At 40.7% G+C, this 27,992-nt stretch overlaps 3 protein-coding genes across 3 annotated transcripts in view; 2 read left to right on the forward strand and 1 right to left on the reverse strand.

The window, feature by feature from the left end:
* The window catches only part of LOC124291219 (structural maintenance of chromosomes protein 4-like), a 41,316-nt gene extending 33,813 nt beyond the window's left edge, over nucleotides 1-7,503 (forward strand). Inside the window, exons 22-28 of the mRNA XM_046728162.1 lie at nucleotides 1,325-1,469; nucleotides 2,588-2,761; nucleotides 3,111-3,290; nucleotides 3,749-3,981; nucleotides 4,740-4,924; nucleotides 5,645-6,372; nucleotides 6,440-7,503. Coding sequence (XP_046584118.1) covers nucleotides 1,325-1,469; nucleotides 2,588-2,761; nucleotides 3,111-3,290; nucleotides 3,749-3,981; nucleotides 4,740-4,875 — 868 coding nt within the window. The 3' untranslated portion in view covers nucleotides 4,876-4,924; nucleotides 5,645-6,372; nucleotides 6,440-7,503. The remainder of the gene's footprint in view (nucleotides 1-1,324; nucleotides 1,470-2,587; nucleotides 2,762-3,110; nucleotides 3,291-3,748; nucleotides 3,982-4,739; nucleotides 4,925-5,644; nucleotides 6,373-6,439) is intronic.
* LOC124291220 (activating signal cointegrator 1 complex subunit 1-like) lies at nucleotides 7,501-27,013 on the reverse strand. The gene is given in 8 exon segments (XM_046728163.1): nucleotides 7,501-7,945; nucleotides 8,674-8,697; nucleotides 8,700-8,877; nucleotides 9,279-9,404; nucleotides 12,958-13,094; nucleotides 14,946-15,118; nucleotides 18,237-18,446; nucleotides 26,796-27,013. Coding segments are annotated over 8 exon segments (1,071 nt in total). The 5' UTR covers nucleotides 26,902-27,013; the 3' UTR covers nucleotides 7,501-7,828.
* The window catches only part of LOC124291222, a 28,192-nt gene continuing 27,212 nt past the window's right edge, over nucleotides 27,013-27,992 (forward strand). The window contains 1 exon segment of the mRNA XM_046728165.1: nucleotides 27,013-27,158. The gene's annotated coding sequence lies outside the window, so the exon portion shown is untranslated.

Raw genomic sequence — 27,992 nt, forward strand, 5'->3', positions numbered from 1 at the left:
TCCTCCATGTGACCAGTTCCCCATGTGACCAGTTCCTCTATGTGACCAGTTCCTCTATGTCACCAGTTCCCCCATGTGACCAGTTCCTCCATGTGACCAGTTCCTCCATGTGACCAGTTCCTCCATGTGACCAGTTCCTCCATGTGACCAGTTCCTCTATGTGACCAGTTCCTCCATGTGACCAATTCCTCCATGTGACCAGTTCCTCTATGTGACTAGTTCCTCCATGTGACCAGTTCCTCTATGTGACCCGTTCCTCCATGTGACCAGTTCCTCTATGTGACCAGTTCCTCCATGTGACCAGTTCCTCCATGTGACCAGTTCCTCCATGTGACCAGTTCCTCCATGTGACCAGTTCCTCTATGTGACTAGTTCCTCCATGTGACCAGTTCCTCTATGTGACCAGTTCCTCTATGTGACCAGTTCCTCCATGTGACCAATTCCTCCATGTGACCAATTCCTCCATGTGACTAGTTCCTCCATGTGATCAGTTCCTCTATGTGACCAGTTCCTCCATGTGACCAATTCCTCCATGTGACCAATTCCTCCATGTGACTTGTTCCCAATGTGACTGGTTCCCCCATGTGACTGGTTCCCCCATGTGACTAGTTCCCCCTTGTGTTTGGTTCATCTGTAAAGAGACCTGAGTTCTAATCAGTCATGGATTCCTGGAATAGTCGTGGAATCTTTGTGTGAGGCTCCAGGCCTGAAAATAGATCATGGTGATGTAAGTGGCAGGAAAATATATAATGATGAATGACTGTCAGCTTTCCAAACAGAGCCATGCTGGATTACTGCAGGTATTGGTGTATTGAGATTTGGGGCAGATATAAAAATTGTAGATGGATGTATTCCTTTTTTAATAGCTAAATAAGTATGATGGAAATATCTATAGTTTCAAATAAATTAAAGTGACAAAAATAGACACAGCAATGCTACTGCTTTAATTTCTAAAGAATTTTTCAGTGAATAATTATGATAAAAAATATAATTTGGCATTCCAGTTTGTCTTTTGTGAACCTTTTTTCCAACTGGATTTTATTTATATATCACGTTTGACTGGCAAAATATGGTGTCAAAAATATTTGTCAGGCTAATAGTGTATGACGCTGTATAAAGATGAAAAGATGAGAACTTACAGGTGAAGAATCTGACCTAGCTTTTTTCACTCTTCTCTAGTGTATAGAAATATGAATAGACAGGTTTTTCAATTTGTGGAGAAGATTTAGTTGTGTTAAAGTCATTTACAGTTTCCATCCTTTGTCTCTTTGTGCGATGTACATTGATGTGTTTCTTTATGATAAATGAAATGATCTGCGTGCAGGAACTTGAAGAAGGCCGTGGACAAAGTGAAGTCTGTAGAAGAGGAGATTGAGGAGAACAAACAGAAGATTGCTGAACTGGAGGCACAGTTTAAACAACTGGAAGAAGATGCCAACAAAGTCCTGGAGGCATACCAGCAGTCTCAGGTAGGTTGTTGTAGCCATGATCGTCTACCAGCAGTCTCAGGTAGGTTGTTGTAGCCATGATCGTCTACCAGCAGTCTCAGGTAGGTTGTTGTAGCCATGATCGTCTACCAGCAGTCTCAGGTGGGTTGTTGTAGCCATGATCGTCTACCAGCAGTCTCAGGTAGGTTGTTGTAGCCATGATCGTCTACCAGCAGTCTCAGGTAGGTTGTTGTAGCCATGATCGTCTACCAGCAGTCTCAGGTAGGTTGTTGTAGCCATGATCGTCTACCAGCAGTCTCAGGTAGGTTGTTGTAGCCATGATCGTCTACCAGCAGTCTCAGGTAGGTTGTTGTAGCCATGATCGTCTACCAGCAGTCTCAGGTAGGTTGTTGTAGCCATGATCGATCTACCAGCAGTCTCAGGTAGGTTGTTGTAGCCATGATCGCCTACCAGCAGTCTCAGGTAGGTTGTTGTAGCCATGATCGTCTACCAGCAGTCTCAGGTAGGTTGTTGTAGCCATGATCGTCTACCAGCAGTCTCAGGTAGGTTGTTGTAGCCATGATCGTCTACCAGCAGTCTCAGGTAGGTTGTTGTAGCCATGATCGTCTACCAGCAGTCTCAGGTAGGTTGTTCAGGTTGTAGTTGTTGTAGCCATGATCGTCTACCAGCAGTCTCAGGTAGGTTGTTGTAGCCATGATCGTCTACCAGCAGTCTCAGGTAGGTTGTTGTAGCCATGATCGTCTACCAGCAGTCTCAGGTAGGTTGTTGTAGCCATGATCGTCTACCAACAGTCTCAGTTGGGTTGTTACAAAACCATAAAACTAACATATTACAAAGGCTTATGGATCTCCTGGCTTTGTCTCGGTCTCTTCACACATGGCCAATCATTTTCACAGGTAACAGGCCTCTTGACCTATGAGGGGCAGTGGGGTAGCCTAGTGTTTAAAGCGTCCGCTCATAAGACCGAAAACATGGGTTTGATTCCCCACATGGGTACAATGTGTGAAGCCCATTTCTGGTATCCCCCAGATATTGCTGGAATATTGCTGAAAGCGATGTTAAACCATACTCACTCACTCACTCTTGACCTATGAGGATTGACATTATGAGCATCTGATGTCATGGAGTTGTTATTCCAGGAGAAGATGGGGGATGTGGAGAGCTCCCTGAACGAGATCAAGAAAGAGCTGGGCAAGTTGGAGGAGGAGGAGAACACCCTCCAGAAAGAGACTATTGAGGTGCGACATGAGCTGGAGAAGTATGATGGCATCATCAAGACAAACCAAGCCAAGATCAAGCACTGGAAGAAAGAGGTAAGAGACATATAATAAGGTGAACACAGAAGAGGTCCTGTGACTGTAATCAACACACATACTTACAGATGATTGTGACAGTGCTCAACCCATTTACTGGATTGGACTGATGTTGTAGACAACCAATTTACTTGCTGATGACTGTGACTAAGAAAACCCATTTACTACAGTAGACAGTGGGTGTTGTCAATGTCTTTACTCAAGAAAAGCAAGATTTATGCATATTAGTCACAATAAAGAAGTTGACATCCATAAATCTTGCTTTTCTTATGTATTCCACTTCTAAATGCCCTTTAAAGAAATGTGGAGACTGCTGTTTTAGTCAGCCCATTTAATCTGTGTGTTGTAGCTTGGTCATCTGAGCCTGAACAAGTTGGATGGTGTTGAGAATGAGGAGATGGAGACCGTGGCAGCAGAGAAGCTAGCCAGCATCAACAAGGAGGAGGTCCAGTACGAGATCACTGTCCTGGAAGAGAAGCTGGCACAGATGAAGCCCAACATGGCTGCCATTGCAGAGTACAGGAAGAAGGTGAGTTTGCCTGATCTGGTGCATGGATTTATCTAACCTTCTCCAAGGTCAACACTGTAAGTCCGAGACTGGTAGATGCATGTGTCCCTTGTTCACCAATATATTGTTGTTGCCTTTTTCTTGAAATATTGGACTTACTATCAACCTGAGATGGAAAAAAATCACTAATGTTTGTATTATTATAACTAATTTGTCTTCCCTCAGTCTTAAAGTGTTCTTTCAAACAAGGAGGTCACAAATAACTACCATTGACTTCAGTAGCATTGAGGATATATTAGACATGATTTAATTCTTGGTAATCAAGGGTGCTACATAATGCTAGCTAGTTACAGTTCATGTTTATACAATGCACCTCCCTCCCCACAATTACAACTGTGTTTCAGGGGAGGGAATCAGTACACTGTATATTATGGAATCACTAACAACATGTGTGCACTACATTCACTATTGACTTGCAGGAGGAGCTGTATCTCCAGCGAGTGTCTGAACTCGACTCGATCACCGAGGTACGGGACCAGCAGCGGAAGTACCACGAGGACCTTCGCAAGCAGCGACTGGATGAGTTCATGTCAGGATTCAGCACCATCACCAACAAGCTGAAGGAAATGTACCAGATGATCACTCTCGGGGGAGATGCAGAGTTGGAACTGGTCGACTCACTCGACCCGTTTTCGGAAGGAATTGTGTTCAGGTGAGGACAGCAGTAACAATTATTGTACCTGACAGTTATGTATGCATCATTCTCTTTCCCCTTTCTGAGAAGCACATTGTTTTCACAGGTAATGATAGGGCACCTGACGTAAAACTTATCAGAGCCAGTAGCCCAGTTGTTAAAGCGTCCGCTCGTCACACGAAGACCCAGGTTCAATTCCCCACATGGGTACAATGTGTGAAGCCGATTTTCTGGTGTCCCCTGCCGTGATATTGCTGGAATATTGCTAAAAGAGGCGTAAAACCAAACTCACTCATTCTGATGACACATCTGTTCCAGGTTACATGAGGTAACCCTGAACAGACTTTGAACACCAAATCTAACTGAAGGTTGTATATGTGTTGAGTCAGTCAGATGTCAGCTTTCTAAAATACTAGTAATTTACTTTCCTTCCCTCACCACCTTGATTAAAAGCAGAATCCTTCCTTGGATGACGTTCTCTCTTGGGTGTATATGCCATGGCATTCACAATAAATGGTATATTATTATCTATTCAGGACAATATGTAGGTACAACCTTTGTTATTTAAATTCTGAACAGGTTTGGTTTTAGATAGAGAAATCAGATATACTGGTCTGCATGCTTTGCTCCCCAAAACTTCAGGGGTTGTCAGATCTTCATGGAGAGGAGTTGCGTCAAAGTAAATGGTTTGATGAATCATTATCATGTGGAAATCGTGCGCTTGGGGTCATGTAAAGCCTACTGTCTGCTCACATCCACATTTTGTTATGTTGCAGTGTGCGACCGCCCCAAGAAGTCGTGGAAGAACATCTCCAATCTGTCTGGAGGAGAGAAGACTCTCAGTTCTCTAGCTCTTGTGTTTGCCCTCCATCACTACAAGCCCACGCCTCTGTACGTCATGGACGAGATTGATGCTGCTCTGGATTTCAAGAATGTCTCCATTGTTGCCAACTACATCAAGGTACGTTACACAATAGTGGGATTTAGTATCTTTATCACAACCCCATCAGGATTCCAGGTTACAATACAACCCTAGCAACCGGGGCGGTGGGGTAGCCTAATGGTTAAAGCGTTGGCTCGTCACGCCATAGACCCGGGTTTGAATCCCCACATGGGTACAATGTGTGAAGCCCATTTCTGGTGTCCCCCGCCGTGATGTTGCTGGAATATTGCTAAAAGCGGCGTAAAACCAAAATTAGCCAGTCAGTCAGTCCCTAGCAACCAATGCTTGACTAAAGGTACAACTTAATGGATGAAGTGGAAGACTTGGTGATTTGCTGTGATGACATGGATCAATCTGAACCAGACAATCCAGTGATTGTCGATACCATGCAGCCGCCTTTCTTAATGTGGTACCTCCACTGATTTAGCAAGCTGATGGTAGGGGTGTGAGTGTCATTTGACCATCAGAAGCATGAGCATTTATCTATGCAAATGGGAAACAATGATTTCCATCAACTGTGTCAGCTAGCTTGACCACATGATCCTGTTTGTCACCTCTTACACACATGGTTTGCAGTAGACCAATTCCCAACTGGGTCTTTATCTGGCTTTCAGCTACATAACAAGAGGTGTTGAACTCAATGACTATTTGAAAAACTAAAATCATATTTCTTTTCAAAACAAATTGGACATTCTATGCATTACTTTAATACTAATTTCTACAACTGATTTATTTCAGGAGAGAACAAGGAATGCACAATTCATTATCATATCTCTGTGAAACAACATGTTCGAGTTAGCAGATCGATTGGTAGGGATCTACAAGACAGATAACTGCACAAAGTCAGTCACCATCAACCCCAAGAAACTCTCTATACCACTGCAGGAGATCAATGCCTGAGATCAGTGCCTGAGATCAAGATGTCTGTACAGACACCAGTCCTGACTGGTGGAAATATCTAGGATGACAGTCACTATGAAAAAGCAATGCTGATTGGTGGAAATATCTGGGATGACTACCAAACTGAACCAGCAATGCTGATGACTGACACAATATCTACATGAGAGTCACAATGTAAGACCAATGCTGATTGGTGTTGTTTTTCTAGGACTGTTACAAGGTGCACCAATACTTATTGGTGGAAACTTCCAGACTGAATGTCATGAAACACCAATGCTGATTTGTGGAAATTTCTTGGACGGTCACAAGAAAGATCAGTGCTGATTGGAGGAAATGTTTACGTTGACTGTTTTTAACAAAAATTATGGGACAATTATCTGAAGAAAGTTATAATGGTATTTATAAGAATATCATTCATTTACTTCATTACTCCTCTGCATACAAGATGCATATATAAGATCATGGTTAACATTGAAATGGTTTACTTGACCCTAAACATGTTTCTGTCACAGAAAAAATGTGAATCTTTTGATAATCGGTAAATGAAGTGAATTTTAATAATAGATGTAACAAAGGTTTTGAAGATGCATTCATATTTGATATAGCGTCATCTACTCAGGTCATTTCCTCGAGAATGAGTCCCGTACATGCATTACATTCAGTTTCTGTTAGACCAAGCCCATACAGGGTTTTATTGCAAGAAACATTCATGGACACAAACTGAGAATAGATACCCGTGACTTGTTCTGCTCTTCCCATGGGATACAAAAACAGATTGACTGTTACCAATTGGTAAAAGTCAATGTACATTATATTTCACTCTCATGATATAAGCACCCTGTCTCAAAGATTGATTTTCTTTCATCATTACAGGAAGGCTTACAGAGGCGTAGCTACCATTATAAAAAAGCCCAGGCTTACACATGATTGTTGCTAAAAACATTGGGCAAGCCCTCAATACCACCTAACTAATGTTTTGCAACCTATCAGGCTTACTACGCGCTTAAGTAATTTATAATTGTCGTTGATATAGTGATCACCCTGGCACCTCTATTTTCATGTCTCAGATCCTTAAACATTGTTGACAGTCCACCAAAATCATATACAGAAAGATGCCTGGGCAACTGCATGGGAAGCTGTAGCTGACTGCCTTTATGTCAATGCCATACTGTAGACCTAGCCCCTTTGATAGGTGGCATATTATACAGGAGATTGGTATGTTAACACAATAGGGATTTCACGATACATAAGTTTCATGAATTGATACGTATCACAATACCCATTTCACATTGTATACTTGTCTTTTATTCTAATTTCCCATCTTTGTCCATGAAAAATAATCATTTATAACATCAAAAAACATGATACAATTGCAAAATGAAAATGACATATAAACATATTTAAACCGATACTTTCAAATCAGTTTTGAATGTATCAATAATTGTATCATCTTAGAAAAAGTATCAATGCATTGTGGCATCCCTATAACACACTGTCTCAATGATGAATTAAGTTAAAAATACTTTCAAGAGTTGTAGCTCTAAGAATGCTGGTTTTGCAAATGGCACTTGGTTGAGTTATGACATTGGTACTATTTATTCCTCATACCTCCTATTCATTCACTTCTACTGTCATACTGAGATTCTTTTCACTTTCTATGCCTGCTTCTGTCCTCATTAAATCAGACATCAAACAAGTGTTGGTACTTTTATTTACAAATATGTACAATGTCGACAGTAGAAATTCTGGATTCACCTTTGTACATTTGCATTTTGGAACCAATGTTGTGTGCAGTGATCAGTAAGTAATTCTTGAATACATGACACGTTTTTATGGATAATAACTTCTTTTTATTCGTCACCTGATGAAAGAGCAAGAATTAGTTCTGAAACAAAGTGATAAAAAATAAAAAGAAGTTATCTATAAAACGTGTCATGTAATTCTGATTTCAAATATTTGCTGTAGCATTTCATCGAGTCCAATACACTGAACCCTAGCTGACTGGAGTACTCTCACTAAACGCTAGATTAGGGATATAGATCCAACAGAGTCATAGTAGCCATCTTGACCTGTTGAGTAGCGCTTTGAAAGATGAATGGCAGTGACTTCCTGAGGACCAAAGTCATACTTCCCAAATTTCTGAAGGAAACAAAACAAAAAAACAAGTGAAAAAATACAGCAACATTTATGCGAGTACATTCAGTTAAGTTCTTCTGCCATATTCTCATGGCATTGGGATCAGGTGCAAATTGATGTCGGTGAATGTAGATTTCAACCCAGACATCTCAGCTATATCACAATATTGCCTGTATATTAGTGAACTGAGTTTTATACGCACTCAGCAATATTCCAGCTATATGGCCTCGTTCTGTAAATAATAGTCTGGATCATACAATGCAGTGATCAACAGCTTGAGCATCAATCCACGCAATTGGCCTGTACATAAAGTCTTGGCTGTATGAAACTGATGGATGATAACAGCAACATCCGTGATCTTAGGCTGTCATTGCAACCCAAAGTGTAAAGACCGATGTACCTCCTAGGTACTGTTTTCAGCATATTCCAGCATCCAACACAAATACCTATAGGGCAGTGTATGAAATAAGCCAGTTACCAGCCCAAAATGGATTTAACCAGACCAGACACCAAGATATGGTGGATTCACTTAGATGTATGGAACATCTAAAGCGTTTACCAGACCATCGGGCTGGCAAGCAGTAAATTTAGACAGTGAGTCAGAAATCTAGCTCGTCTTGGACGGGCCTTATTTCATATACTGCTATAGGGGCAGCTGTCTGTGGACCAGGTTGGTTGAATGTTCTTGTATGTCATGGTACATACTTAGTAGCAAGTAACAGATAACTCACTCTTAAAACCCCAGCAGCATCAAAGACTCCCTCTCCTTTACATTCCTCCTCGACTCCGTCACTTCAGCCTGGGCAGTTCCAGTGGGATCTTTCCTGAACAGTGTGTTCATGACAGTCACGTGAAGCTTGACTCTCTCAAACTGTCGAGGCATCAGTCCAGCTGCACTGAACTTGTCCACTAGTCGGTCACACAGAATCTGTAGACTGACAGTGGTGATAATCTATGATTTTAATGTAGAGTTGTGTTCCCTAGAGATATGGTGTATTTTTCTATCTTCAACCAAAAAATTATGTAAAATCCAAGGAAAACAATCAGATTTACCAACTTCTAGTACAATTAACATGGGTCAAACACTTGCTCACGTCCAAACAGTAACAGGATACTTTCTGACATGGACTGAATATTATTTCCTTGGAATGCTCTCCCACTGGAAATCAGAAATTGTCCAACAAGACTCTATTCTAACTCATCTGAAGACTTATCTCTTTTCCGCTCAGTTAACAAGCTCAGTGGAGCAGTCATGTTTATTCTGGAAACAAGGAGCTATACAAATCATTCATTCATTCGTTCGTTCATTCATTCAATTACTGACTCCCTGACTTACACATCGTGAGACGCATCAGTCATCTTTATCTGGGCGGCGTACAGGACGTCCACAGCGTTGGGATCGTCGTTCATGTACTCCAGATCCTGGACCCGAGTCAACAACTTCTGTCCCTTCAGTATTGGCCTGGAATCAGTGGGGTTATATGATAGAGAATACAATAAAATAGTCCTTGGAACATTTATATCCGATGAAATGAGAATTTTTACTGCCAAACATCAGTGGCTATCAAGGTGGAATATCCGTCCATAATTCTACACACACAAAATTGCCTTTACGTGGTGATATACAGTACATGTTATATTTGGCATTACACTTTCTCAGTGAAGTACACATTCTAGTACTTTGTTATGTAGAGTCCCATCCACGATTTTAGTCTACATCACAGACTGTACCCATCAGATAAGTGTATTAACATACAGAATATGTCTCACAAAGGAAAAATAATCAATGCCCGTTTGTGCCCAAATTTAAGAAATACCAAAACTTACATAAATAATATGGAACCTTTATCAATCAGGTTTCTGTGTTGCTGCCCCAGAATTGTGTCATGAACTATTATCACTTCCAAACATGAGTGAGTTTAGTTTTACGGCGCTTGTAGCAATATTCCAGCAATATCACAGCAAGGGACACCAGAAATGGGCTTCACACATTGTACCCATGTAGGGAATCGAACCTGGGTCTTTGGCGTGACTAGCCAACACTTCAACCACTAGGCTACCTCACCGCCCCTCAGGTTGCTAGAAGGGAAGTTAGTAATTCGGTGCAGGTAGTACATCAGACAGTATTCCACTTATATCATTGCATATTATCAGCTGAATGTGTGAGGAAAGTTTTCAGACGGTTACCACTTACAGCGCTCCAGATAATTTTTCAACATCAGGAGTACGTACTCCTTATTTGTTCAATATAGGAGTACTGGAAAACCTTAAGTGCACATTTAGAGTACTGAATGGAAATTAATGGACTATCAGTGATCTTGTGTTTCGTTTCATATATGCACCACAATATTGCTACTCTTGTGTAAACAGAACAATACTTTTTTCAGATAAATACGCCTGTAAATGATTCTAAGACCATACACCACTGCTGTGGTGCGTATCTGCTACGTTTTCTAAATTATTTCCTACCGTATCGTGCATATTTTTTATCCGTACATACGCCGATACGGCCCTTATCTGGAGCCCTGATAATACGTAACTACTAATACCCATTGTGAATGGTCAAGCAACAACACTCATTGACTCATAGATCATCTGAAACCCTGGAAGAGTACTGAAGCAACAACACTCAATGACTCCTAGATCATCTGAAACCCTAGTAGAGTACTGAAGCAACAACACTCAATGACTCCTAGATCATCTGAAACCCTAGTAGAGTACTGAAGCAACAACACTCAATGACTCCTAGATCATCTGAAACTCTGGAAGAGTACTGAAGCAACAACACTCAATGACTCCTAGATCATCTGAAACCCTGGAAGAGTACTGAAGCAACAACACTCAATGACTCCTAGATCATCTGAAACCCTGGAAGAGTACTGAAGCAACAACACTCATTGACTAATAGATCATCTGAAACCCTGGAAGAGTACTGAAGCAACAACACTCATTGACTAATAGATCATCTGAAACCCTGGTAGAGTACTGAAGCAACAACACTCAATGACTCCTAGATCATCTGAAACCCTGGTAGAGTACTGAAGCAACAACACTCAATGACTCCTAGATCATCTGAAACCCTGGAAGAGTATTGAAGCAACAACACTCATTGACTAATAGATCATCTGAAACCCTGGTAGAGTACTGAAGCAACAACACTCATTGACTAATAGATCATCTGAAACCCTGGTAGAGTACTGAAGCAACAACACTCAATGACTAATAGATCATCTGAAACCCTGGAAGAGTACTGAAGCAACAACACTCATTGACTAATAGATCATCTGAAACCCTGGTAGAGTACTGAAGCAACAACACTCAATGACTAATAGATCATCTGAAACCCTGGTAGAGTACTGAAGCAACAACACTCAATGACTAATAGATCATCTGAAACCCTGGAAGAGTACTGAAGCAACAACACTCATTGACTAATAGATCATCTGAAACCCTGGTAGAGTACTGAAGCAACAACACTCAATGACTCCTAGATCATCTGAAACCCTGGTAGAGTACTGAAGCAACAACACTCATTGACTAATAGATCATCTGAAACCCTGGAAGAGTACTGAAGCAACAACACTCAATGACTCCTAGATCATCTGAAACCCTGGAAGAGTACTGAAGCAACAACACTCATTGACTAATAGATCATCTGAAACCCTGGAAGAGTACTGAAGCAACAACACTCAATGACTCCTAGATCATCTGAAACCCTGGAAGAGTACTGAAGCAACAACACTCAATGACTCCTAGATCATCTGAAACCCTGGAAGAGTACTGAAGCAACAACACTCAATGACTCCTAGATCATCTGAAACCCTGGAAGAGTACTGAAGCAACAACACTCATTGACTAATAGATCATCTGAAACCCCGGTAGAGTACTGAAGCAACAACACTCAATGACTCCTAGATCATCTGAAACCCTGGTAGAGTACTGAAGCAACAACACTCATTGACTAATAGATCATCTGAAACCCTGAAGAGTACTGAAGCAACAACACTCAATGACTCCTAGATCATCTGAAACCCTGGAAGAGTACTGAAGCAACAACACTCATTGACTAATAGATCATCTGAAACCCTGGAAGAGTACTGAAGCAACAACACTCAATGACTCCTAGATCATCTGAAACCCTGGAAGAGTACTGAAGCAACAACACTCAATGACTCCTAGATCATCTGAAACCCTGGTAGAGTACTGAAGCAACAACACTCATTGACTAATAGATCATCTGAAACCCTGGAAGAGTACTGAAGCAACAACACTCAATGACTCCTAGATCATCTGAAACCCTGGTAGAGTACTGAAGCAACAACACTCATTGACTAATAGATCATCTGAAACCCTGGAAGAGTACTGAAGCAACAACACTCAATGACTCTTAGATCATCTGAAACCCTAGTAGAGTACTGAAGGAACAACACTCAATGACTCCTAGATCATCTGAAACTCTGGAAGAGTACTGAAGCAACAACACTCAATGACTCCTAGATCATCTGAAACCCTGGAAGAGTACTGAAGCAACAACACTCAATGACTCCTAGATCATCTGAAACCCTGGTAGAGTACTGAAGCAACAACACTCAATGACTCCTAGATCATCTGAAACCCTGGAAGAGTACTGAAGCAACAACACTCAATGACTCCTAGATCATCTGAAAACCTGGAAGAGTACTGAAGCAACAACACTCAATGACTCCTAGATCATCTGAAACCCTGGAAGAGTACTGAAGCAACAACACTCAATGACTAATAGATCATCTGAAACCCTGGAAGAGTACTGAAGCAACAACACTCATTGACTAATAGATCATCTGAAACCCTGGAAGAGTACTGAAGCAACAACACTCATTGACTAATAGATCATCTGAAACCCTGGAAGAGTACTGAAGCAACAACACTCATTGACTAATAGATCATCTGAAACCCTGGAAGAGTACTGAAGCAACAACACTCATTGACTAATAGATCATCTGAAACCCTGGAAGAGTACTGAAACAACAACTCACTCGACCAGATCCTCCTTACACTGCTGCAGTAGCTCTGTTGCCATGGTGATCTCGGCATCGTTGAGAAGTGCCAATGTCCCCAGGGTCAGGTGGAGCTTCTTTGGGTTCTGGAACAAGCTGGCCTCCAGGCTCCGATCCTGCAGCATTAGACAGGTGTTACATCGCCATTAGACAGGTGTTACATTGCCATTAGACAGGTGTTACATCGCCATTAGACAGGTGTTACATTGCCATTAGACAGGTGTTACATTGCCATTAGACAGGTGTTACATCGCCATTAGAAGTAAAAACATTCCACAAAAGTTTAGGGACTGTCCATAATATATGGGGTGATGATGACTTTAAGGGGTGGGGTGGGGTCACCCATTTTGTTAAGGGGTGGTCAACTATTTTGTCGGGGTGGGGTGAGTCATTACATGGGGGGATGATGGGATGTCACATTGTACATAAATTATAGGGGGGGGTCAGTCACATTGTCCGCTTCTCCATAAAAATCATCACCCCCCAAAAAAAAACAACAAAACATTTCTTGACAAATAGGAAAAGAATACTTGTTAAAACGAATACAATATTAATTCAATATAAAGTTTGATCCATATCTATCAGAACGATTTTGATTTATTTTTTTTACCACATTCTGCATCATCACGGAAGCACTAACCATGCCTATCACAATACTGTCCTGTCTGTCTCGCGCCTGGTGCAGTTCACATACAGACAAAGAGCTTCGAGGAAAAAGCTGAGAACTCTTGTATTTCGCAAAGTCCATTAACAGCTTTTTCACATTTGTGTGTTCTATAGACTGTTTGTTTTCAATAAATCTGGAGGTGTTAAATGTTATGCTTCCTGGCATCAAATATGTACTAAAACCTGCAAATCTGACAAACATAAACCGGTAAAGTTTATGAAGGAGATGGTGTTCACTCATTGCACCCAAGTTGGGTTTCGATTCAGGTGTTTAGTGTTAAGGCCAGACCAATTTTATTTCCTGTTTTACAGATTTTTGTCCTCAGAAAACCTAAAGGCAGGATGGAAAAAAAATAAAAATAAAAAAATCACCAGTCAAAGTAATATTCCTTTTGCATACTAAAAGTATTTTATTTTTGGCAAGTTATGTGTATAAGGGTAAAAAAATTTTGTTGTTGTAAGTTTACGTTCTTTGCCAATAAAAACATGAGCGGGGAAAATTATTATTATTATTTTTTCATATTCTTGAAAAAATATGGCCGACGGATCCATAAAACAAGAAATAAAATTGGTCTGGCCTAAAAGTGATTGGGTGTGGTTTTACCCGGTACGCCACTTTTAACAATATTTATCCAGCAATATCGTGGTGGGGGACACAAGAAAAGGGCTTCACACATTGTACCAGTGTGAGGAGATGCCATACCTACCTCCACATGTAGCCTCAGGACATACTCCATGTAATAACATTTCATTTGATGCAGTGAAGGTTCAACACTGATTCTGTTTGCCGTTAGTGTGTCACAATAACTTTTGCCTTTGAACATACTGTTGGTCATTGGGTGTGGGAATATGTTTGGCCTCTGGGTGTGAAATTATGTTTGGCCTTAAAGTGTAGAAATATGTTTGGCCTTAAAGTGTAGAAATATGTTTGGCCTTAAAGTGTAGAAATATGTTTGGCCTTTGGATGTGGAGATATGTTTTGTCTTGAGCTGTAGAAATGTGTGGAAATAAGTTTTGTCTTGAGCTGTAAAAATGAGTGGAAATATGTTTTGTCTTGAGCTGTAAAATGAGTGGAAATATGTTTTGTCTTGAGCTGTAGAAATGAGTGGAAATAAGTTTTGTCTTGAGCTGTAAAAATGAGTGGAAAATGAGTGGAAATATGTTTTGTCTTGAGCTGTAAAATGAGTGGAAATATGTTTGGTCTTGAGCTGTAAAAATGAGTGGAAATATGTTGGGTCTTCATGGTGTGGTAAACATATCTGGTCTTTCATTGCTGAAAAGGGATGCTACTGACAACTCACCCCATCACACTCGCGGAGCACATCCGTCTTGAAGTCAACAAAAGATTGCTCGATGTTGTTGATGCAGATGGAGAGGAAGTGGGTGAAAGGTTGTTTCTGGCGGGCCGACTCTACGATCACATCAATCCGTGTCTTGGCAGAACTCACTCCCTTCCTGTCGTGTCCAAGAATAACTGCAACAAGCATTACATTGACAATAATGTTACATTTCTACATACATGACATGGTAGTTAGTTTGTTGTTTAACACCACACTCAGCAATATTCCAGCTATATGGCGGCAGACTGTAAATAATTGAATCTGGACCACACAATCCAGTGATCAACAGCACTAACAATAATCTATGCAATTGGGATACCATGACATGTGTCAACCAAGTCAGCGAGCCTGACCACACGATCCCTTTAGTTGCCTCTTCATGGATTACTGAAGACAAATTCTAACCCGGATTTTCACGGGTGTCACCGCACTAAGCAATATTCCAGCTATATGGCAGCGGTCTGACAATCCAGTGAACAGCATGAACATAGATCTACGCTTTTGGGATACAATGACCTGTGTGAACCAAGTCAGTGAGTCGGACCACCTGATCCTGTTAGTGGCCTTTTACGACAAGCATGGGTTGTTTAAGACCAATTCTAACCTATATCTTCACAGGTGACTTGACATGGTAGTTTCACAACAACATAAAATTTTCTACATTCATGAAGTGTGTTTACAATAACATGACATTTTCTACCATGTTCCATAAACAAGAAATATTGGTTTCTCAGTGACATGACTTATTCTTCATTCAGGACTTGAGCAATTGCATAGATCGATACTCATGTTGTTGATCACTGGATTGTGTGGTCCAGACTCGATTATTTACAGACCGCCGTCATATATATAAACATGAGTGAGTAGGTTTCAAAGTGACATGACATGAGCAGAGGTTTTCAAAACATGACCGTAGTGTGTCAGTTTCATAATATTATCACATGAGCATGATGAGCATGTAGGATGAAAAATGTGTCCTAAGCAGCTGATTTGTAGGATGAAAAATGTGTCCTAAGCAGCTGATTTGTAGGATGAAAAATGTGTCCTAAGCAGCTGATTTGTAGGATGAAAAATGTGTCCTAAGCAGCTGATTTGTAGGATGAAAAATGTGTCCTAAGCAGCTGATTTGTAGGATGAAAACTGTGTCCTAAGCAGCTGATTTGTAGGATGAAAAATGTGTCCTAAGCAGCTGATTTGTAGGATGAAAAATGTGTCCTAAGCAGCTGATTTGTAGGATGAAAAATGTGTCCTAAGCAGCTGATTTGTAGGATGAAAAATGTGTCCTAAGCAGCTGATTTGTAGGATGAAAAAATGTGTCCTAAGCAGCTGATTTGTAGGATGAAAATGTCCTAAGCAGCTGATTTGTAGGATGAAAAATGTGTCCTAAGCAGCTGATTTGTAGGATGAAAAATGTGTCCTAAGCAGCTGATTTGTAGGATGAAAAATGTGTCCTAAGCAGCTGATTTGTAGGATGAAAAATGTGTCCTAAGCAGCTGATTTGTAGGATGAAAAATGTGTCCTAAGCAGCTGATTTGCAGGAGAGGGGCAGGGTTATTTATCTACATAGACTTATTTAGATAAGGTTTCTCATTCATTAAAAACAAGTATGTACTTTGTGTGGCAGGTATGAAGTCATGTAAGATTTGGTTTATTTGAAGTTGTCATTGTCTATAATTTTAACACAAGTAGTATCATTTTTAAGCGTTAGTCTATGGTTATTTCGAGCATGATTATGACATTTTTGTGCTGACAGAGACATGGCTCAAAGATCGTGATCAGTCTGTATTGGCTGAACTTCTTCCGGAAGGGTGTGACATCTTACAGGCTAACAGACTCATCGGAAGTGGAGGAGGTGTTGCAGTACTTTATAAAAGCTCTCTCAAATCTAACTTTATTGACATCAATCAAGGAAAACCTTCCATTTTATTCATTCAACTTTCAATCTGATGAATGACTTTGTGCGGATGATATGTATTTATCGCCCTCCTATATCAAGAAAACATAAGGTCACATTTGATGACTTCCTGGATGAGTTCTCTGATGTTTTGGAACAAGTTACGACAGATCAAGACCGATGAATTGCAATCTAACTTGAAAACTAATAAACATAAAATACTCAATGAAACGCTGATCATAATCAAAACATAATACCCACTCTGTGAGGTTTTTGCAGAATTTTTGTCCTAAAAATAAAAAAGTTGTTTAACAAACTATCATTAAAATATTGACACAGTCCATTGTTTGTTACGAGGGAGGAGTGCAGAGAAAGGGACAGCCAGGTGTTCGAGAACGGATGGAGACAGCACAGCACAGGTTAATGAATAAATAACTTTGTGAATGTGCTTCTCGAACACCTAGCTGTCCCTTTCTCTGCACTCCTCCCTCGTAACAACAGTGAACTGTGTCAATATTTTAATGATAGTTTGTTAAACAACTTATTTATTTTTAGGTGGGTGTCTATAAATAGCAATGTTTTGGTGCCATAGCTATTCAAAGTTTAGAAGAAATATGAGCTGACATATTTATGCTTATAATGTTAGGTTTATTGTTGATTTATTTCTCGAAACTTGACTTGCACCTGATGCAAGTTAAACTAATAACTAGGTTGCACTTTGTAATATTGGGTTGCACAAGTGCAAGTAACAAAGCACTAAATCGAGTCCTGCATTATGTAATGTGCATCTGTTCGCATGAATTGATATTACATTCATTCCTTATATGTTAGAAATGATATCACAGGTTCAATGATTGTATATATTTATCTACCTTTATATGTTTGTGCTTAACTTGGCACTTATTTTGTAAACATGTGTTTCAGGGTGTCTGTCAATAAAGAACAGATCCCACAACCCGTAATCAGTGTCTGGTCCTCAGAATTTCCATTCACATCCCGGTTACATTTGTACCATTGTGTATCATGATACAGGTGCATATGTATCAAATAAAAGGTGTGTGTGTATTGTGAGTATTACAATGAACTGTGGTGAAAGGGAGTTTCACTAAAATATCAAGGCTAATATATCTTCTTTGAGTCAGTCCCTTTATATAGAGAGTAGTGATGGTAAAGTCTGGTTTCAAGAGGGTCTGGTTTCAAGAGGGTCCAAATTAACAGGGTTACATACTAGTCCTGATATGATTCATTCGTGTATTCATTAAATTGAACCATAACTTTCATGAATTTAATTTATTTGTGAATATATATTCGCATTGGTATTCGCCTCATAGTGTATTCGTTGCAGCCCTATTACATACCAATTTCCCCCTCCTGTCCAGCCTTGGGAATACGAATCTGTGTACGTGTTTCAAGCTCCAGCTTCTTCTTGTTCTCTGCCTTCTTCCCAATGATGAATTTGAAGTATGCACTGGGTATGTTCAATAATATTCGGAAGCCGTTCTCCGTCTCCTCAATATTGCTGAAGGCATCACAAACTTCGTCGTTGTAAACACAGCTAGTGACATCATCTGTAACACAGAGACACCTTAATCAGGGGGGGGTGTTATGTTTGTTGTTTAATGCCACATCCAGCAATATTCCAGCTATATGGCAGTGGTCTGTAAATAATTGAGTCTGGACCACACAATCCAGTGATCAATATCCAGAGCATTGATCTACACAATTGGGAACCAATGACATGTGTCAACCAAGTCAGTGAGCCTGACCACCTGATCCCATGGTTGCCTCTTACAACAAGCATGGGTTACTGAAGATAAATTCCAACACGGATCTTCACAGGTCTCATGAGTCAGACTTAAGCTGGTTTTATAGTGCTAGCCCACTGAGATACCATGCCGCAGTGAAGCATGAATACCCCACTCAGACACATTATACCGACTCCGAGCCGACCAGTCCTTGTTGTACCCATTAATGCTGAGTGCCAGGCAGGGACCAGCAAGTAGAATAGAATAGAATAGAATAATACTTTAATGCCTTTTCAGGAATTTGTGTAACATCAGCAGAGCTACTGACACATCAGAGAGATACAAAACATATTTACATAAATTCATTGATTTAGGTATCTTCACATTTGTTTAAGAGAGTTATGGTACTTGGAATAAAGGATGTACGGGCTCTCTTAGTTTTCACAATTGGAACTTTGTAGCGGCGGCCTGAAGGGAGGAGGTTGTATTCCGAATTTAAGTAGTGAGTACGGTCAGATATGATTTTGACAGCTTGATTCACGATTTGCCGCTCATATATTGATGATAAACATTAAAATCTGACTACAGCGATTTTATTTGCAGTGTTAACAGTTTTGTCTATTTTAGATTTGAGATGAACTGAGAGAGATTCGTACCAACAATGGAAGGAAAATGTTAAAATACTCTGAATAAATGCTGCATAAAAAGATGACATCACAGATGGGTTAACATTAAAAGATCTCAGTTTACGCATGAGATGAAGACGTTGTTGACACTTTTTGTACAGGGCTTCAGTGTTAGAGTTCCAGTTCATCTTACAGTCAATGAAGGTTCCCAAATACTTATACTCCGACACTGTCTCAACACATTCACCGTTGATTATCACTGGAAGCATTTCTGTGGACTTACTGCGAAAGTCAATTTATCAGAACTTTCCTTTGTTTTTGTGACATTTAAGAATAAGTGGTTTTCTGCACACCAAGTCGTAAAATGATTAATGTCCTCTTTATACAGTTCTTCAGAATCAGTGTCGTTCAGTTTGCCGACAATTGCTGCATCATCTGTAAACTTTTGCAGTTGAACAGGTTGAATTTGAGCTTGCACAATCATTAGTGTAGAGGATGAAAAGAACAGGAGATATTACACAGCCTTGTGGTGCACCAGTGTTGGTGGTCCGTTTACTCCGTTGAACAGTTTCTGTATCATGATATGTGGCTGGATGGTGTTGAACGCAGATGAAAAGTCAACGAAGAGGATCCTGATGTATGACTTAGGTGTCTCTAGATGTTTATAGACATTATTCAGGAGTGACAGTGTGGCATCAACAACTCCTCTCCTTGACCTGTAGGCGAACTGAAGCCGGTCCAGTATGTCGGCAACTTCCTGACTGAGATGTCTCAACAAGATGTGTTCCAGCTACTTCATTGCTATAGATGTGAGAGCAACTGGCCTGTAGTCGTTGAGTTCTTTTGGTTGTGTCTTTTTAGGAACTGGTACAATTTCTGATGTTTTCCAGACCGAAGGAATAACGTGTGTATTCACTGAGAATTGAAACAATCTAGTGAAAATTTGAAGTCTGCACTCTTTCAACACAATGCCGTCAAGGTTGTCAGGTCCTTTTGCTTTTCTGATGTTAATTTTGGAGCAGCTTTGAATGACGTCAGCTTCTGATATATAGATACGACCTTCACTATCCTGTACAGCATCACTAACTTGAGCTCTCTCATTGATATAGTCGTGACAATCAAAGCGGCTGTAGAAAGTGTTGAGGTCCTCAGCAAAGGTCTTATTGTCCCCGGCTTTGGTTGTCTGTCGTCGCCTGCTCTTGCCAATCATCGTGTTCACGCCTTGCCAGGCTTGGTGCAGATTGCTTTGCTGAAACTGTCTCTCAACTTTCTCTTTGTACGCTAGTTTACATTCACGAGTTTTAAGATTGATGTCCTTCTGTACGCATTTGAGATTTAATCTATCTTTCTTAATGTACACTCGTTTCTTTTCGTTTAATAAAGATTTCATTTCTTTTGTGATCCTGGGCTTGTTGTTTGGGAAAATTCTGATTTCTTTTTCTGGTATTATGTTGTTGACACAAAAATTAATATAATCAGTAATGACGTCACCCATTCCTTCTAATGTTTCTTCTGCATCATAGAACATGTCCCAATCCGTACACACAAAACATCCTTGTAGAGTATCAATACATTCTTTGTTCCATGATTTGACAGTCTTAACATATTACCATATTTTAACATCTTTTGGTATGACACGATCGGGTATCGAACCTGCGACCTTCCACTCTCCGGGCGGATGCTCTAACTACTACACCACGGAGGCGGTCGAGTGAGTGAGTTTAGTTTTAAGCCGCTTTTAGCAATATTATAGCAATATGATGGCGGGGGACACCAGATCATGTGTCTCATGAGTAGGACAACATAGTATTACCTACATCCTGGTACACAGCAATATGATGGCGGGGGACACCAGATCATGTGTCTCATGAGTAGGACAACATAGTACTACCTACATCCTGGTACACAGCAATATGATGGCGGGGGACACCAGATCATGTGTCTCATGAGTAGGACAACATAGTATTACCTACATCCTGGTACACAGCAATATGATGACATGGGGACACCAGATCATGTGTCTCATGAGTAGGACAACATAGTATTACCTACATCCTGGTACACAGCAATATGATGGCGGGGGACACCAGATCATGTGTCTCATGAGTAGGACAACATAGTATTACCTACATCCTGGTACACAGCAATATGATGGCCGGGGACACCAGATCATGTGTCTCATAAGTAGGACAACATAGTATTACCTACATCCTGGTACACAGCAATATGATGGCCGGGGACACCAGATCATGTGTCTCATGAGTAGGACAACATAGTATTACCTATATCCTGGTACACGGCAATATGATGGCGGGGACACACCAGATCATGTGTCTCATGAGTAGGACAACATAGTATTACCTATATCCTGGTACACAGCAATATGATGGCGGGGACACCAGATCATGTGTCTCATGAGTAGGACAACATAGTATTACCTATATCCTGGTACACAGCAATATGATGGCGGGGACACCAGATCATGTGTGTCTCATGAGTAGGACAACATAGTATTACCTATATCCTGGTAACACAGCAATATGATGGCGGGGACACCAGATCATGTGTCTCATGAGTAGGACAACATAGTATTACCTATATCCTGGTACACAGCAATATGATGGCGGGGGACACCAGATCATGTGTCTTATGAGTAGGACAACATAGTATTACCTACATCCTGGAACACAGCAATATGATGGCGGGGGACACCAGATCATGTGTCTCATGAGTAGGACAACATAGTATTACCTACATCCTGGTACACAGCAATATGATGGCGGGGGACACCAGATCATGTGTCTCATGAGTAGGACAACATAGTATTACCTATATCCTGGTACACAGCAATATGATGGCGGGGGACACCAGATCATGTGTCTCATGAGTAGGACAACATAGTATTACCTACATCCTGGTACACAGCAATATGATGGCGGGGGACACCAGATCATGTGTCTCATGAGTAGGACAACATAGTATTACCTACATCCTGGTACACGGCAATATGATGGCGGGGGGGACCAGATCATGTGTCTCATGAGTAGGACAACATAGTATTACCTACATCCTGGTACACAGCAATATGATGGCGGGGGACACCAGATCATGTGTCTCATGAGTAGGACAACATAGTACTACCTATATCCTGGTACACAGCAATATGATGGCGGGGGACACCAGATCATGTGTCTCATGAGTAGGACAACATAGTATTACCTATATCCTGGTACACAGCAATATGATGGCGGGGGACACCAGATCATGTGTCTCATGAGTAGGACAACATAGTATTACCTACATCCTGGTACACAGCAATATGATGCATGGGGACACCAGATCATGTGTCTCATGAGTAGGACAACATAGTATTACCTACATCCTGGTACACAGCAATATGATGGCGTGGGGGACACCAGATCATGTGTCTCATGAGTAGGACAACATAGTATTACCTATATCCTGGTACACAGCAATATGATGGCGGGGACACCAGATCATGTGTCTCATGAGTAGGACAACATAGTATTACCTACATCCTGGTACACAGCAATATGATGGATGGGGACACCAGATCATGTGTCTCATGAGTAGGACAACATAGTATTACCTACATCCTGGTACACGGCAATATGATGGCGGGGACACCAGATCATGTGTCTCATGAGTAGGACAACATAGTATTACCTACATCCTGGTACACGGCAATATGATGGTATGGGGACACCAGATCATGTGTCTCATGAGTAGGACAACATAGTATTACCTACCATCCTGGTACACAGCAATATGATGGCGGGGACACCAGATCATGTGTCTCATGAGTAGGACAACATAGTATTACCTACATCCTGGTACACAGCAATATGATGGCGGGGACACCAGATCATGTGTCTTATGAGTAGGACAACATAGTATTACCTACATCCTGGTACACAGCAATATGATGGCGGGGACACCAGATCATGTGTCTTATGAGTAGGACAACATAGTATTACCTACATCCTGGTACACAGCAATATGATGGCAGGGGACACCAGATCATGTGTCTCATGAGTAGGACAACATAGTATTACCTATATCCTGGTACACAGCAATATGATGGCGGGGGACACCAGATCATGTGTCTCATGAGTAGGACAACATAGTATTACCTACATCCTGGTACACAGCAATATGATGGCGGGGGACACCAGATCATGTGTCTTATGAGTAGGACAACATAGTATTACCTATATCCTGGTACACGCAATATGATGGCGGGGGACACCAGATCATGTGTCTTATGAGTAGGACAACATAGTATTACCTACATCCTGGTACACAGCAATATGATGGCGGGGGACACCAGATCATGTGTCTCATGAGTAGGACAACATAGTATTACCTACATCCTGGTACACAGCAATATGATGGCGGGGGACACCAGATCATGTGTCTCATGAGTAGGACAACATAGTATTACCTACATCCTGGTACACAGCAATATGATGGCGGGGACACCAGATCATGTGTCTCATGAGTAGGACAACATAGTATTACCTACATCCTGGTACACAGCAATATGATGGCATGGGGACACCAGATCATGTGTCTCATGAGTAGGACAACATAGTATTACCTACATCCTGGTACACAGCAATATGATGGCGGGGACACCAGATCATGTGTCTCATGAGTAGGACAACATAGTATTACCTACATCCTGGTACACAGCAATATGATGCATGGGGACACCAGATCATGTGTCTCATGAGTAGGACAACATAGTATTACCTACATCCTGGTACACAGCAATATGATGGCGGGGACACCAGATCATGTGTCTCATGAGTAGGACAACATAGTATTACCTACATCCTGGTACACAGCAATATGATGGCAGGGGGACACCAGATCATGTGTCTCATGAGTAGGACAACATAGTATTACCTACATCCTGGTACACAGCAATATGATGGCGGGGACACCAGATCATGTGTCTCATGAGTAGGACAACATAGTATTACCTACATCCTGGTACACGGCAATATGATGGCGGGGGACACCAGATCATGTGTCTCATGAGTAGGACAACATAGTATTACCTACATCCTGGTACACAGCAATATGATGGCAGGGGACACCAGATCATGTGTCTCATGAGTAGGACAACATAGTATTACCTACATCCTGGTACACGGCAATATGATGGCGGGGGACACCAGATCATGTGTCTCATGAGTAGGACAACATAGTATTACCTACATCCTGGTACACGGCAATATGATGGCATGGGGACACCAGATCATGTGTCTCATGAGTAGGACAACATAGTATTACCTACATCCTGGTACACAGCAATACGATGGCGGGGACACCAGATCATGTGTCTCATGAGTAGGACAACATAGTATTACCTACATCCTGGTACACAGCAATATGATGGCGGGGGACACCAGATCATGTGTCTCATGAGTAGGACAACATAGTATTACCTACATCCTGGTACACGGCAATATGATGGCGGGGGACACCAGATCATGTGTCTCATGAGTAGGACAACATAGTATTACCTACATCCTGGTACACAGCAATATGATGGCGGGGACACCAGATCATGTGTCTCATGAGTAGGACAACATAGTATTACCTACATCCTGGTTGGTACACAGCAATATGATGGCGGGGGACACCAGATCATGTGTCTCATGAGTAGGACAACATAGTATTACCTACATCCTGGTACACGGCAATATGATGGCCGGGGACACCAGATCATGTGTCTCATGAGTAGGACAACATAGTATTACCTATATCCTGGTACACAGCAAAATGAAATGAAATTTATTTTCTGACACATGAGTAATGTAAAGATATTTTGCAAAAAAACCCAAAAACCCTTCCTACCTACCTACCCTAGTTCTGAAATGTAGGAAATCGGAACCATAACATTTATTTTTTTGGGCCTAATAAACATGCATGATACACATTAGTGTATCACGTCAGTCATAAAATAGCTACGGTAATACATACAGTCACCATAGCTATACATGACACATATACATGATACAAATTACAGCATCATGGTGGTATAAAATACCCTACAGTACAAATAAACTCACGCCAGTATACTAATGTACTGGTGCACAATACATCATATATTTGTCTAAAACACTAAGTATGCATACAGTAGAACACGGATATAACGAACTCCAAGGGACCAAGAAATTTAGTTCGCTATATCCGTTGTTCGTTATTCACATTTGACCGTCATCTTGGATTGTAGAGATGTAGAGACATGTATATGCTGAGGCTACAAATCTTTATTCTTGTACATGTACATTGACATAACACTTAGTGTTCGGTGGAAGGAAGACCAGTTTGACGTGTGTCCGGTGTTTCACAACAGGATGGGCAGGACAATTGTCTACAAACATCAGGATCTTATGTTTTTGTCTCGTCATACTCTTTTCCAGGTTTTTTATCCACTCTGTGAATAATTCACCAGTCATCCAGGCCTTGGCATTTGATCTGTACGTTACTGGCAAACTGCGTACATTTTTTAAACATCTAAGCTTTGCTGACTTCCCTGTGACTAACAACTTAAGTGTTTCACTCCCGGACATGTTTGCCACTTGATGTATACCGCTAAGTGGCTGAGCTGACACTGAGTGAGTTCGCTAATCACGTCGTTAATTGGGTCTTGGGGGTAGTAAATCAGTTCGCTATAGCCATTAATTCGCTACTCACGAGTTCGTTATTCGCGTATAATTTTAATGATATTATAAAGGACTATTGACGGGACTTTTACATTTGTTCGCTATATCCGTTTGTACGCTATATCCGTGTTCGCTATATCCATGTTTTACTGTATATTTATAGACAAACACCTAACATACACTAAATAAGATCAAACACTATTCATTAAAACATATAATCTAACACACTAAATCGTAATAGCCCTACTATACATACAATACTAAAACATTTAACTTACCCCATAATGTGCTGGTGTTGTGCTGTGATTCTCATGGAGAAAGATGTAGAAAGTAAAAGGCAGTAGAAAGCTTTAATATGATAAGGTCAGTGATAGCTGAAATCTATGAAACAATGGAAACCATGACAACATTCCAATGCAGAGACTGAACCTGACACAGATCACTTACCTAATCTAACCCCTAACAATAGACCCCAAGCTAGATGCTGCAACAAGATTACCAATGAGCTAGAAAAACATGCAGTGCAAGTGTTAGTGTTAACATGGGTAATGCATAGGTGGAACCAGAGGGAGGTGCATCCCCCCCGCCTTTTTTCCAGAAAGTTCATCAAAACTCTAGTGAAAACGGGTGAAAATGACCTGTGCATCCCCCACCCCACCCCCCACCCTTCTCAAAAAGCTACATCCGCCCCTGTAATGATAGGATATTTTTACCGTTTATAATAATGAAGTTTAACACATTAAAAATGTTACCCTTTATTTACACATTGTTACAATACCATCTACCAATTCAATGATAAATGACAACAGGGGATAGGCTTGTACAAAACGAAAACTGTAACTCACCTGTGAACATGTCCTCTTCTGCTGTATTTACTTCATTTTTATTAATTGGATTTTTTCTGTAACATCTGTTTGATACGACAACAATCTGTGGGCGAAGCACGTCCATTACGTGACTTGTGTCTTGAGTTATGAATGTAATGTACTTCACACACGAAGATTATGATATATTTAGTTCAGTTTAGTGCTGCTGACATGTCAACAATCTCTTCTCGCGTGTTTTCAGAGGAAGTTGGTATCGGAAGTTTAGTGAACGCATGCGCAGTCCATTCGATAAAAATGTCAGCCATGAATGAACCTCGGAAAGTTGCAGGTGCCCGTTTGATTGTCTGTTACTGAATTCCCTGCGGAGGTATTTTATCAATTGTGAGTGATCATCTATATGACATTAGCATGTGTGTGTCCTGTTATTCAAACATTATTTCTAAAAGTCACTGATTTTCGTCTTGAATAATTTCTATTTTCACAGTCAGTCTGTCAAATATTTTTATTTTTGAAACACATTGTTTCGTTTGTACTTTCGGTTTTAAATATATGACTGTACTTGTGTAATAACAATCCCATAAATATTGAACTGTTATCTTTATGGATAATTATTGCATCGGCCATAATATCCGGTCACTTTACCGGTTTCTAGTCCTTTAAATTATCATGTTCAAGGGAAACAGAGAGAGGTTGTCGATGACATTTGAATGTATGCATGTATTGCACAATTTACTGATGGTGAAAAGGCCTTCCTGTTAGGAATGTTCGTTTTACTATCTCAGAATTGTGACCTGCCTGTTCTTTGCAGGAAATTGTTTGTAACGACAAAAACTGTGACTAAACATGCTTTCATAAAATAAATAATAAACAGTGTTGAAGTACATACCGCCAATTCGAAATAATCAGTTTCATGTTGCGTAATTTCATTTATCTCTGACATTTATGATATTTTGGCATATTACATTTTACTGGGTTCAGCTTATAAGTATGTCACATGCCTCTTGGATCCTTTGTGTTAGTTGTACATAGGATTAAAGGATATATATTCAATAGTAAATATGCTGCACAATACAATGTTAGGTACCAAATAAACTGATATAACAGATTGACTTAAATACAAAATATAAATACCTTGTACTTAAACATACTGTTCAAAGACTTTGTGCGGAAAGATATGTGCTATGGCACTGAACGTGATTACAACATGGAGATATA

This window comes from Haliotis rubra, unplaced genomic scaffold (genome assembly GCF_003918875.1).
Source record: "Haliotis rubra isolate DU_JTF1 unplaced genomic scaffold, ASM391887v1 Scf486, whole genome shotgun sequence".
In the NCBI taxonomy this organism is placed as follows: Eukaryota; Metazoa; Mollusca; class Gastropoda; order Lepetellida; family Haliotidae; genus Haliotis; species Haliotis rubra.